General features: G+C 37.7%; 1 protein-coding gene across 5 annotated transcripts in view; it reads left to right on the top strand.

Annotated features, from left to right (window-relative positions):
• Arhgap32 (Rho GTPase activating protein 32) overlaps positions 1–12975 on the top strand; it is a 337222-nt gene that overhangs the window by 310676 nt on the left and 13571 nt on the right. For all 5 annotated transcript variants that reach the window (XM_023701443.1, XM_023701444.1, XM_023701442.1 and 2 more), the window contains 7 exons: positions 1265–1367; positions 2870–3014; positions 3275–3357; positions 8298–8405; positions 8661–8806; positions 9481–9676; positions 11463–11608. In XM_023701443.1, the coding sequence (XP_023557211.1) occupies positions 1265–1367; positions 2870–3014; positions 3275–3357; positions 8298–8405; positions 8661–8806; positions 9481–9676; positions 11463–11608 (927 nt within the window). The remainder of the gene's footprint in view (positions 1–1264; positions 1368–2869; positions 3015–3274; positions 3358–8297; positions 8406–8660; positions 8807–9480; positions 9677–11462; positions 11609–12975) is intronic.

Raw genomic sequence — 12975 nt, 5'->3', positions numbered from 1 at the left:
GTTTGACACCTACATAAAAACTCTTCAAAGAGGTGACAGCCTTTCAAGCATTATTTCTTCGGGGATTTAAACTAGCAGCCAAATAACTGTGGTAAGTGGACCAGTCTGGATTACAACATGAAGAATGTTCTTATCTCTACAGTTATAAAATTTTGAACATATAAGACAGTTTCTATCATATATTTCAAAAATTATGTTGCATACAGAAGGCCTCAGAATAACTGTCCCTTTGTGTACGTTCACTGAGCTGAGGAGGAGCACTTCCTCCTGGCCTTCTTACTCTCGGGGCAGCTCCATTGTGATGAAGAGATAATGACAAGTTAAAATGTCAGTCAATTCAGTGTGAGGATGGACAGAAAATGAAGATTCATCAAGTGGAAATTTCTTTGACCTTTGCATTGTGTTGGTGCTTCATTTGTTAAATAAAATTAGAATTAACATTAACTATGACAGATAGTTTTCATTTCTTTTTTTAGAAATGAAACATTGTAGCCCTTACCAGTAATTGTTGTTCAGATAAATATTTGACTTTATAGATTCTCATTCACTGGGTGTGAAATTGAGCTGAACAGATACATTTTAAACAGTCACAGTGTTAGGAACGACCAGTTTGCCTGACTAGTATAAGACGATGTTGGTGCTTTCATGACAAAGACTATAGGAGGTAAGATACTGTCCTAACAATGTAAGAAATGGGACCAGTCTGTTCGGGAGCTACTTCTATAGATTTGATGTGAAATAAGTAATCATGCCGTCATCAATTTTTAGTGGATACCTGTCCTTTTTTAATTTTCTTTATTCTTTTTTGGGGGGATACAGGGAATTTAACTCAGGACCTTGCACTTGGCAGGTAGGCGCTAGGGCACTGAGCCCTATCTCTAGCACCCCCACTCCAACCCCTATTTATTTATTTATTTATTTATTATTTTTAAATGTATTTTTAGTACAGGATCTACAGAATGTCCAGATTCTCACTGTGTAGATCAGACTCGTAGTGATTCTCCTGTTTTCAGCCTCCCAAGCACTGGGATTACAGGTGCGCGCCACCACACCCAGTCTCAATTGCCATCTCAGCACACCCCATGGGCAGGGCTAGCAAAGCACCCCAGGGATCCAGCCCCAGCCACTGCGCTCTGCCTAAACAGGTGCTTCAGCCCACTGAGCTACCTGGCTGGCCCTACCATCCCTTTTTGATCTACAAAATTTACTTATAATTCTACTGAGTACTACTGAGTGAATTGACATCTTTAAAATTTCTCTTTAGTGCCCCAGGTTCTTCAGAGCTGCACAGCATTCATTGAGAGATATGGCATTGTGGATGGAATATATCGTCTCTCGGGAGTTGCCTCCAATATCCAGAGACTACGGTGAAAATCTTCTGTGCCATTTCCTATTTTATTCCTGTGTAGCTCATTAAAATGAAACTGTTTCACAATGTGTAGTTTACTTTGATGACCATAATTTTCAATAAGGTAGTTGAGATAAGATAGAAAACAATATCCGTATTATTCTTCCTGTTTATTTTTTAAATGGCATTTGCCCCAATGCAGTAGTAGGGAACCGTACACCTTATTCTTCACTACTTCTGTTTTATCTCTTTAAAATGTTTGAAAATTGTAGCAAATTCAGTATGAACTTTTGACAAGCATGAGAGATGAAATTTACATTGTAATAGATTTACTTTTTGGTTCTTAACTATATTGTATAGCTAAGTATGCGTGTGTTACCTATTATTCCACATGCTTTCTTTGAGAATGCTAGTGTTCTCATTACTGGCAATAGAAATTTTATTTTCGTTGCTCCCTGTCTTGGATTCTAGTCTTATCCTCAATATGCTATTGTCATTTCTCTTTTTCACTGTAATGCATGGTAACTACCGTTGTTCTATAAGAATTGTAATATTTCAGTTGACCGTGAAGGTTAACTTTCTTTTCAGAAATACATGTTTAAAAAATCCTGTGTTTTAAAAATCCAGGATCTTGTGTGTGGTAGACAAGCGCTCCACTATAAGGGTACATTCTGGCCCTTAAGTTGCTGCTTGTACTGAAGCTAGCTTCAGTCTGGGAAAAGCGAATGTTCACATTATCCACACACATTAATCCTCCAGAGAGATGATAAGTGACCTTCTCACTGTGAATTAATATTAATGTATCTCCTGGAGAATGAATCTAATCTGCATTAGTATTCTGGGTCCTTATGTTTCATATACTGTAATGTTACAGATTTTGCTATTAAAATTTAGCATTAGCTAGAAATTGCTTCACATTATTTCTGGTTTTCTTGTTCTACTTCAGTGTAACATTCCTGAACTGTTCAAGTTGTACTGTGAGAAATTTTTGTATGTAGTTGGTCATGGATGAGTTGCTACTTGGCCATAGTCCTCGCAGTTGCCAGAACATTAGATATTGAAACCATTGGAAATTAGGTGTATTATCTTCAAGCTGATTCCCTGTGAGAGCTACTTATTCATACACATTTTAGGGATTATTGTCCATTTAAAGCTGTACAATTAATCCTCATATAGATACTTGCTTGATGATAACACGTCCAATTACTGCTGAAATCCAAATCTGATTTATAATGAAATATAATTTGAACAAATTCACAGCTGAGGTAAAGATGAATCCTTTGGGCTAGAGGATTAGTTGTTTTTCAATATTAAAGTATGTCCTCAATTTCCATATAACTACCTAACTAGTGATAATATATCAATTACTGATGAACTCCAAATAGAATTGACATGAAATGTAATTTGAAGAAAAAAGTAACTCACTGAGGTACAGATAAATACTTTGGGATGTTGCTTTCTGGTCATATGTATGTTTTCCTTTAATAAAATTATCTTGTTTCTTTTTTCTGTCTGGAATAGCCACGAATTTGACTCTGAGCATGTCCCCGACTTGACAAAAGAACCGTATGTGCAAGACATCCATTCTGTGGGCTCCCTCTGTAAGCTGTACTTCCGAGAGCTCCCAAACCCTCTGCTCACCTACCAGCTGTATGAGAAATTTTCTGTGAGTCCCTGTTATTTTTTACTCTAGGTCTCCTCTGGAGCTCTGCTGTCTTAACAGTTACAATTGTGCTTTTAAAAATTAGCATTGAGGAGATTCAGTGTTCGCCTCTTGTGAAAACGAAGTGTATGTCTAGATGCTATGTTGTGCTTCTCATGTAGCATCAGAGAGAAAAGTGGGTTAATCTCAGAATGAAAACTGAATTTTAAGTGAGAAACTCACTTTTACCAACACGCCTGCTCTTTTCTTTTATATTGTGACAGGATGCTGTTTCAGCAGCAACAGATGAAGAACGGCTGATAAAAATTCATGATGTCATCCAGCAGCTCCCCCCGCCGCACTACAGGTAGATCACATGCTGGGAGCCCCTCCAGGGGCAGTGGTCAGCCCTCCTGTGAGGGTGTTTTCTCTGGGTTTCTAGCTACTTATACTTGTGTGAAGGTCTAGCTAATTAAGTCCCATCTCTTCCAGAGTGAATTTTACCCATACATATATTTGTACTTGTTTGTCTTTACCTCCCCAGGCCCTGTCCCAGTGCTTAATGCCCAATAGATAAATGTTGAATGAATGGATGAATGGATGAACAAATGAATGGCTGGCTGAGCTTGGGGTTTTGTTTGTATTATGTTTTAGGATTTGATGTTTATTGGTTTTTTTGTTGCTGCCTTTGTTTTGTGTTTTGGTGGTGCAGGGGATTTGATCCTAGGCCTCACACGTGGTAAGCAAGCACTCTGTCCCTGACCATCATTCACTCGGTGCTACTTTCTAAAGTACATGTTGATTGGTATACCAGTTTGGATCCTCAGAAATATTTCATTTATGTCTGAGAAGACCAGAACAAAAGAGAATAACTTTTCCATTTGAGACAAAAAAAAAAAAAATAGAAACCATAAATTAAAATACACAAAAAAGCAAGATATTTTAAAAATTATTGATAACATCAGCTTATTGTTCCATTAATGTAGCCTCTTAGGAGGAATGTGATGAATTTAAAGGAGTTTAAGGATCCAGCAAAGAATGAGAAAGAAAAACTCAAAGAAAAATTAGAAAGATTTTATGAGATAAGCTCAAATTAAGGGTTGTGGTACTGAAAAGGAAGGCGTCAAAACAAAGCTGATCAGTAACAATTATTCAAAGTATATCTTAGGGGAGAAGAGGACATTATCAACTCCCCAGTGAAAGAAACACAATACAATGTGAAGAACATTGGCTTTGGCAGATAGAAATGGCTATGTTATTTCCAAGTCTTATCTCATACTCCTCAAGTCTTTAAGCTTCATTTTCCATGTCTGAGCAGAATACTGACAATACTTTCTGAAGAGGTCTTTTTTTTTTAGTGATAAAGTAAGGGAATGGGCCTGGTCCTTACTTTTTCTTAAATGAAGCATAGCAAGAAAGAAATAGATTTAGCAATGGCCTTGGTAATTTTATTCATTCCTTCATTCCTTCTTTCATTTTTTTTGAAAGATATCAAAGCCAGGAACTTGGGTGTGCTAGTAAACTTTACCACCGAGCTACACCTGCAGTCTTTGGGTTAGTGATTTTGCATGAAGTATGATATAAATATGTCCTTTTTTTTTCTACACTAAAAAATGATCCATATAACGTATGTACACAGTGTGAAGAGTCAAGTGGCATGGGCAATCGATGCTCAGACACCACAGTTGCTCTCCATATCCCATTTCTCTCCTGCAGAAGTCAGTACACTCCACTCTTTCATCTGGGATTATACTTTACCCACTTTGCATTGCATTCTCGATTTCCCACTTCTGTGATGTTGTTCCCTTCTTCTCCTGGTAAATGAGGATCTCTCGTACTCTTCCTGTTCTCTCCTCTTCATAGTCCAGGTATAGAAGCATTTAGAATTAAGTAAATATGTATGGTCTACATTGTAATAACTGTGTAACTTTTATTCACAACTCTGCCTAAGGACATGTATTCTTTCAGAGAAAACTTTGTGTTTTTTGCACAGCACTTTGGCTTCTATTTATGATTGAGTTTCCGTTTGTATTTAGTTTATCCCGATGTCCTTTAATAAGTCTTTTTACTGTTCTCACACATTTTTACATAGCAAGCAACATTTTCACATTTTCATTTTTCCTTCCTGAAAAGCATCTTTCATCATCTTTTGTCCCCCTTGCTTCAGTTCGGTCTGGTTATACTTGTACCTACAATGAAGTGCTCAGTGTAATTCCTGTTCCTGCTCCCTGGAAGTTCCTGTTGCCTCCTCTGTGAGTTAGACTCTTTTTCTGGATTGCTTGTCCTCTTCTCTGTTTTTATTCCCTGCTTTTGTGAGAAGGATTATTTTTTTGGTCTGACTCAGGCTGCCTTAAGGGTGGGTTTGGCAAGGCATGGGGATCTGGGGATCGAACCATGGTCCCTCTGTGCCTGACTGGGTTTAACAGCTGAGCTAACCCACAAGCCCCCTATTCCCTGCTTTTGTAACATACATCCTTGATATCTTTCTGAGAAATACAGGGCAACTAAATTTTTTGAGACTTAAGTATCTGAAAATATGCCTATTCTATTTGTGCATTTCATTGGTAATTGTATAACCTTAGTATGTAAATAATTTCTCCATAGTTGTGATGGTATTATACCATTGTTATCTACCAAAAAAAAATGTTGCACCTCAAACTGATACCATGCCTTGTATGACATCTTGGTTATATTTTGTTTTGTTTTGTCTGCTTAAAACTTATCATCATGTTTTACAGCCACATACCGTGGTGTAACTTGTTTACATTCTTCACTTTTGGAACTCAATGAGCTTTTTCTCCGGAAACACATGATGTTCAGTTCTGGTAATTGGTCTTATGCTGTCTCTTTGGTGGATCTCATTACAGTTTAAAACTCTACTCTTTTACTCTCTTCCTGTAATTATTTAACTACTGAACTTTTTATTTTTTCGTGTTCTCTTTCTCAGTTTTTCCCATGGATTCTTTTCCAGATCTTCTTTTGTTAAATAATATCCTAGAGCAGACTTGTTTCCTCCCTTCTTTGCATTTCTGACTGCTCCTACTTTATAACATGTAATTCTTGCCCCACAGATACAGTCTGTTCACTGGGAGAAGATTATTAACATTTTTACATTCTGCACTACTTCAAATTGTTCTTTTTGTCAGTGGTTTTTTTTTCTCATTTATTTGCAACTTGCTTGCTTTGTTTATTTCTTTGTTTCTGTAGTAGTGAGTATTGAACCCATGGCCTTTGCACTGAGTGAGTCCCAGACTTTTTAATTCTTTTTTATTTTTGATCTTTTTATTTTTTGGTACTGGGGATTGAACTCAGTCCTTGCACTTTCAGGGCAAGCACTTAGGCCACTGAGCTATCTCCCTAGTCCCCTAGACTTCTTAAAAATGTTGAGGTAGGATATCCCTGAATTGTCCAGGCCAGGCGTGAATTTAGGATCCTTACCTCAGCATCCCAGAGTGCTTGGATTATAGGCATGTACCACTAAGAGCATCTACTTCTTTTGACCATTTCACTTTTATCTTAACCTAGCAAAATATTCAACTGAGTTTTCATGGAAACTGAAAAATAATAGTAATAAATACATATATGTCTATATATTTGTCTCATAATTATTTTCTTTATTAATTGGATGTAAGGAGAACTCATTCTATATTGAACTTATATATGACAATATTTTTATTTATACTGTATTACCCATTTAGTATGCAACCTTTTTAGAATGTAGACTTTTTGATATTCTGTTATCTCTGTAGTTTCAGAATGCAGCCATGAAAGTAGTAAATGCTCAATAGTATATTGCATATGCTTATATATTTTATGCACTATTTAGCTAAGATTTTAACATTTACATGTCTTAATTATTAAATCTTTTTCAAAATGTGATTTTCAATGGTGTTTTCTCATATTCCCCTAATTTGTATTTTTCAACTATACCTGTAGATTTTTTATCCCTGATTCTCAACATAGTTACGAGGACCATCCTTTTACATAGAGCCTAGAATTATTTTTAGGATAAGGTAAAGGACCTGGTAGTAGAATTCTAGAAACCAAAAGATACTGACATCTGACATTTTTATTTTCCATAAAGAAGATCACCCAAAGTGTGTTCCCAGAGGGATATGCAAATCATCGCTCACCTGCTGAATGCAAAGTGCTCACTTCTTGGAATCCTGATTAAATTCTATACTGACATTCACAAATTTTTATAATTAAGCAAACAAAATAGGTTCCTTTGGCTGTTTTAGTTTTCATTCTTGTAAAATACATTTCTAAAGTGCTTTAATATCCACCCTCCTGATAATAAAATGTCACTGTCTTCAGAATGCGTTTCTCAGCCCCTCCCCAGGCCTGCCTCACTTGTACCTGCCAGTCTGTCTTTCCTATGGATGAGGGAGGGTTAGACCGCACTAATTTCCCCACAGGTTTGCCGCAGTAGACGCTACTGTAGGAGCAGGCACTTTGGAGTCAGGCTGGCCTGGATTTATGTCCCAGCCGACCTACCACTGCTTGTCTGTAATCACTGCAGGCCTTGACTGTCCCTTCCTGTCAGGAAGGTAGTTCACCTCCTATGGAGCTTTGGTGAGGCTCTTCCTAACGGCATGCTGTGTAGGCCAGCTGCTGTCTTCCTCTTCCTCTCAAATTAAGGTTAGATCCATCTGACCCATTGTGGCTCACACGTAGGCCACAATTTAACATTGATGACTGTTCTATTTAGGTCTCTTATTTCTTGTTCTTAGCAGTTTTAGTCCCTGTACAGTTAGGTAGGGACAGTGACACATGCAGCTGGCAGGTAAAGTATGTGTATTTGTGGCTGCTTTAACTTACGTTTAAGATGATGATGTTTTATTTTTAAAAGCACTGCTCAGTTATTTATCTCAGTATATGTGGAATTGTTTACATAAACTTATTTTGAATGGACAAGATAAAGTTACTACAATTTGAAAGAGGCTCTTTATTCTAAAAATACGTTGGTGGCTCAAATATTGTCCCTTCAAAGCCCATTGGAATTTTCTTTTTAATCATTTCATAGGTTTGTGACATGCTGTCTTTTTTCTTTTATAGAAGTATTTAAATCCTTTCTTCTTAGCTCTGTGCTGCCAGTAGCATAACATAACTTTCGTACATCACTTGGTCCACAAACAAGCCTTTGTGAAGAACTCAATTCTAATATTTAAACTTAGGCAGCAAAAATATGTATAGATTTGTATGGCCTCTTTTTTCTATTGAAAACTTGTAAGTCAACAAGTGGCCTTTATGTTCTACATAGTTGCAGAATGTATCTTTCTGCTAATATGCTGTTTCATTTTCCAGAACACTGGAGTTCCTGATGAGGCATTTGTCTCTTCTAGCGGACTATTGCTCCATCACCAATATGCATGCAAAAAACTTAGCAATCGTCTGGGCTCCAAACCTGCTCAGGTAGTTTGCATTTGACTTATGGCCTTCATTGAGCTAATTATTTTAGTTCTGCTTTTAAATCTAAAAGTACTTAATTAATGTTCCTTAGTTCTTCTCTTGATTAGTCTAATCTCCCTAAAACGGACCAGTAAGGCTTACCTGAGGGGCTGTAAAAGTATAATTTCCTGATTTGCTTGTGATTTATACTTTTTTAAAAAAAATTCCGTGTAAGACTGACTGCTTATTTTGTGACTGGGAATGTTGCTTACCTCACAGATCAAAACAGATCGAGTCTGCCTGCTTCAGTGGAACAGCAGCTTTCATGGAAGTGAGAATTCAGTCTGTTGTTGTGGAGTTCATCCTCAATCATGTGGATGTGCTCTTCAGTGGCAAAATCAGTGCGGTCATGCAGGAAGGGGCAGGTATGACTCAGGCTGATTTCATTTGCTACCAACATGTTTCTATACTTGGAAAAGGTTAATTTCTCATCTAGATTCAAAAAATATGTCATTGGTAGAAGATAGACAATTTATTTTTGCCTTTCACAATGTAAAGTTTGGCAATTTTTTTATTTTGTGTGCACGTAGCGGTTGCTATATATCAGATTTATTGTCATCTAAATTCATCACACATTGAAAAAAATTTCACAGTATCTTGATATATATTAAGGTATATGTGGACGAGAAAACAAGATCCTTTGAAAACTAAAAATACCTGAATAATCAGCTTTCCTGGTATGTTTTAAGAAAGAAAGATAGTTACATTATGAATGAATTATGCACACATGTAATTGTACAGAGAATTCCACAGGGGAAAATAATATGCTTTCACTATATGGGATTTATTTTTTTCTGAGACATGTTATTTAAAAATTTGTTTAGAAATACTCCGGTTGGAACAGCGTATTCAGAAAATAATTACTTTAAATTATGATGTTATGTAACTTTATTACACAGTGTACACACTGATTTTTGCCACTTAAAAACGTAAAGAAATTTGAAACAACACTGATAGGTTAAGAGGTAGAAAGACAGACAGGTTGATATACATCTGTATATAGTTGACAGCATTTATTACTGTTCTTTTCTTTTTGAAGCATCTTTATCCAGGCCCAAGTCTCTGCTTGTGTCCTCTCCATCCACCAAGCTTCTGACTTTAGAGGAAGCCCAGGCAAGAACGCAGGCTCAGGGCAATTCTCCAGTTGTGACTGAAAATAAATATATTGAAGTAGGCGAAGGACCTGCTGCACTTCAAGGGAAATTTCATACCATAATTGAGTTTCCACTTGAAAGGTAAACTTCTGGTGTGAAAATAGGACTTTCATAGCCATGTGTTATTAATGCCTTTTAGTTTTCTTTAATCCCTCTGTTGCTGGGAGTTGGTCCAAGGCCTCATGCGTGCTAGGCAAATGCTCTGTGACTGAGCTTCCCCCCTCCCTATTTTGGTTTTAAATTTATATTTTATTATTTGTTATTAAATTGTGGGCCAGTACAAGAAAAATTCATTTATTTGAATAAGGATGTTGCTTAACACTTCATAGGGAATAATAAAAATTATTTTTGCAGAGCATTACAGTGTCACCTAATTTTGTAAAAGAAAACCCATTGTACAGGGAAAAATGATATACTTTCACTATATGAGGCTGATATTCCCTGATATATCTCATTTAGAAATTTTCTTAGAAATAACCAATGTTAAAACAGCATATTCAGAAAGTAATACATGGACCTTGACTCACTTGACATTTCTTCTGCTCTCTGTTGCTGACTGCAGCCTCATATTGCCTGGTAGTTTTTAGTGTGCCAATCCTCCAGCCCACCCCACACCTACTGAATCAGAACTTCTGGGATGGTCCCAGCAGCTAATATTGCATCAAGCTTTTCAGGGGTACAGAAACTGTAGTGTGACCTCTTAATTTCCCTGTCAGCTCTGACATGTCATTTCCCTAAAGAAATGATAAGAACAACATTTCTTTGTCTTCTTTACTAGTTTATAGTTAGAAGACTGATGTATGTACATGTTATTTTTTATGTCTCTGCTACTTCTTTGAGTATTGCACATGAATGTAAGGATCTTTTTTTTTAATTTTATTTATGTGCGTGCGTGTGTGTGTGTGTGTGTGTGTGTGTGTGGCCAGCTCAGCCCACCAGGGGGCGGGGCTGGCTGGCATGTGGTGCTGGGGGATTGAACCGCGGTCCTGTGCTTTGCTAAGCTTGTTCTAAGTAGGTGCTTTAGACACGGAGCCATCTCACCAGCCCCGAATGTAAGGATCTTTGCTGCATTAGATTTTACTAATAAACTTTCATTTACCCATATTTTAGTATAATCCTCTAACTTCCTTTCAACACCATAGCAAAAACAAGCAAAGGGAATATACTCTGAGCATCTTGATTTTACGTTGTAACTCCATAATTTATTTAAAATCTTTTTCCTAGAAAAAATGATTTTAAAAGTAGATATAAGGTTTCACATAAAAAAAAGAAAAAAAAATAAGGTTACACATAAACTTGAGTTTCAAACCTGATTCCATCATTTACTAGTTTTATAAGTTCAAGGAAATTTTTTGAACTTCTTATTCCTTCAGCCATAAAATGAGAATAATAGTACCTGCCACGTGTGATTATTTCTAATTTAAAAAAGGCACTACATGTAAGGCGCGGTACTGAGCACAGGCTTGCATTTGATGTATGTTAGTTATTATTAATACTTCTTTTTTGTCCTTATTCTCTTGACTCACACCTAAAATCAGTTTCTTTAACACTTTTATTTTTGTAGGCTTCATTAATATTAAGTTCCTATTCCCAGTTATGTCTTCCTCTCAACCTATTTCGCAGATTATGCGATGGGACCTAAACACAATATGCATAAAGCTGCCTTGGTTCTCAGCGCTAAAATCTGCATGTTGCGTCCGTCTCATGCTCTAGCCATCCTTTGTAGAGTGTGCTGTATGAAAGGTGGAAGTTTGTTTATATTTCACCCGGGCCTCACCGGCTATTTGGTTCTATCATTTATTCATTTTTTCTATAAGAAAAAATAGATGCTTGGCTGTCTTAATATTGTCCATTTTTTCTCTCCTAGAAAGAGGCCTCAAAATAAAATGAAAAAGTCCCCTGTGGGCAGCTGGCGTTCCTTTTTCAACTTGGGGAAGTCGTCATCTGTCTCTAAGCGGAAGTTGCAGCGCAATGAGAGTGAGCCTTCAGAGATGAAGGCCGTGGCTCTGAAAGGTGAGCACCGCGTGGCCCTCTCGTGCTGCTGCTGCTGCTGCTGCTGCCGAGCAGTGAGTGACAGATGCCTTGTCTGCCACCGTCACTTCTGTGGTGGCCTTCTGTTGCTCTGGGCATTTACTGTGTATTGTCATATAGACCCTGTTACTACATGTGCACAGTTGTATGGTGCAGGTGGACTGTCTTCATGGTGAATTCCTTATTTCTGACTTGAAAAGTAATATGAATTTTACATAAATATGTAGAAGGACCCAATTTCTTAAGGAAACTGTAAAGATCACAGAATGTAATTAAAAATCCAAAATGTATTTATAATATGGCTTGAACATTGTTTATAATAAATAGCTTCTCTGTAGCTGGACATGTTACCCAACACCTACAATTTAAAATAAGAGAGGTTTAATTTTGCTCATAGTTTGGTGGGGGTTCAATCCATTGTCAGCTGGCTCTGGGTGGAAATTGAATAGCCCAAAAGCATGGTGAACAAAGCTGCTTAATTCATGAAAACAAAGACTAGGAGCAGTGCCAGAAAGGAAGGGTCAAGGGACCAGACACAGACCCTCAGCCACATCTCTACAGCCCAGTCCATGCCCTACCAATCCCCAAGGGAATGTGAAAGGTAATTCAAGTTCACACACATCCTACGTACCACACCCCATCCCTTGTCAACTTGTAACCCAAACCCATCTCTTAACCATACTTAAACTCCAAATAAAGAAGATATCTATAATTTCATAATTATGCCTCACATAATACAACTGGAAATGCTACAGTCCCTTCTCCAAAGTCTCAGTGGTTCTGGCATTTTTCAAAAGTGCAAGCCTGTTTTGAGTCTCAAGTCAAACTCTTATCTGTGTACCTTTGTAAAAATTTTTAAAAAGTTACATAATCCCAAAGTATGGTTGTAAAGGGTAATTATTCCCATTCTTGAAAGGAGGACTATGAGGTTAGAAAGAATCAAACCAAAGCAAAACTGAAATCCAGCAGAGCAAACTTGGAGCCTTACAGCTCCATGAGTTTCTAGCGCGTGTGCTGGTAACATGTGAGTTCCAGAGGGTTGGCTGACCCCTTCCTCACAGCACCATGGGCTGGCTCTTTTGCTGGCTCTATTCCTGGCCTGCAGCTCTCCTCAGCAGGTTTTCCTGGTATCTTCAACTTTCTGGGTCTCCACTACACTTGGGGCTTCATTCCCACAGCTTCATCTTCTGCCCCTTTAGGGACATCTTGCCAGGAAGCCAGTCTGGCCCCACAGCTCTCTCTCCATGTCAGGAGTGCCAGCATTATGTGGACAGTGCCCAGATGGGCTGTCAGTACAAGCAGCGGCATGACTCGTGTGGGCCACACCTGCAGTGTTTTCTGTCAGTACA

Source organism: Octodon degus, unplaced genomic scaffold (genome assembly GCF_000260255.1).
Source record: "Octodon degus isolate 3935 unplaced genomic scaffold, OctDeg1.0 scaffold00136, whole genome shotgun sequence".
Taxonomy (NCBI): domain Eukaryota; kingdom Metazoa; phylum Chordata; class Mammalia; order Rodentia; family Octodontidae; genus Octodon; species Octodon degus.
Note: the sequence above shows the minus strand (reverse complement) of the source record. Positions and strands in the feature narration are given on the sequence as shown.